This window comes from Octopus bimaculoides, chromosome 2, assembly GCF_001194135.2.
Source record: "Octopus bimaculoides isolate UCB-OBI-ISO-001 chromosome 2, ASM119413v2, whole genome shotgun sequence".
NCBI classification, from domain to species: domain Eukaryota; kingdom Metazoa; phylum Mollusca; class Cephalopoda; order Octopoda; family Octopodidae; genus Octopus; species Octopus bimaculoides.
In genome coordinates, this window is record NC_068982.1 from 130,198,121 (window position 1) to 130,198,833 (window position 713).

The 713-nt window shown below is 29.3% G+C and overlaps 1 protein-coding gene across 3 annotated transcripts in view; it reads right to left on the reverse strand.

Annotated features, from left to right (window-relative positions):
- Positions 1–256: 256 nt before the first annotated feature.
- Positions 257–713, reverse strand: part of LOC106875935 (epidermal growth factor-like protein 7) — a 47,905-nt gene continuing 47,448 nt past the window's right edge. For all 3 annotated transcript variants that reach the window (XM_052965607.1, XM_014924253.2, XM_052965606.1), the window contains one exon: positions 257–596. In XM_052965607.1, the coding sequence (XP_052821567.1) occupies positions 565–596 (32 nt within the window). In that variant the 3' untranslated portion in view covers positions 257–564. The remainder of the gene's footprint in view (positions 597–713) is intronic.

Below are 713 nucleotides of genomic sequence, written 5' to 3' on the forward strand. Positions count from 1 at the left end.
TAGTATACCTCTCTGACAATCATATGTGAATAAAGTGTCTCCTGGCCAACCAATTGTTAATACTTTTATCGACTTCTGAGGAATAACAGGTAAAGTTTCAAAGTTTTACATTCTGAGCTTAGAATATGGAAAACCAGAATACCATACAATGCCCGACTCTAACGATTTTACAAATCATTTGTCATAATCGTTCTGTGAATAAGAATTTAACTTTACAAAATTAAGTTTGGGAAGAAAATTACTATGAAAATGTACAAATGGAGACAACAATAAATTTTATTTTCTTATATCAGATATTTATAATAAGATGGTGATCAAGTGGATGTAATTTCTTACATAATGTTGAATGATACTTCTTTTCCTACGACAAACGTTATTTGTGTTGCTTCTCTTATTGTCACCATGACTGTGAAACGTATGTATGTGGATCTTTCAGTTTCGATAGCATTTTATAAGTTTGCAACACACAACTAACTAATATAGCTATATCCACTATTAAAGCTTGGCTTAACCGAAGCGATAATCACTTTGATTTTGTCTTGAATTGGTGTTTTGGTTTTATTTTCAGGTTGAAGATTCTACTTCTTGAGGTTCACCTGAAAGACAATGCAAGAAGTATAAGAAAATGGTAAGACAAAAGAAGGAAAAAAAAAGAAAAAAGATTATAAAGTAATATTATATCTCGAAGAAATATATATATATATATATATATA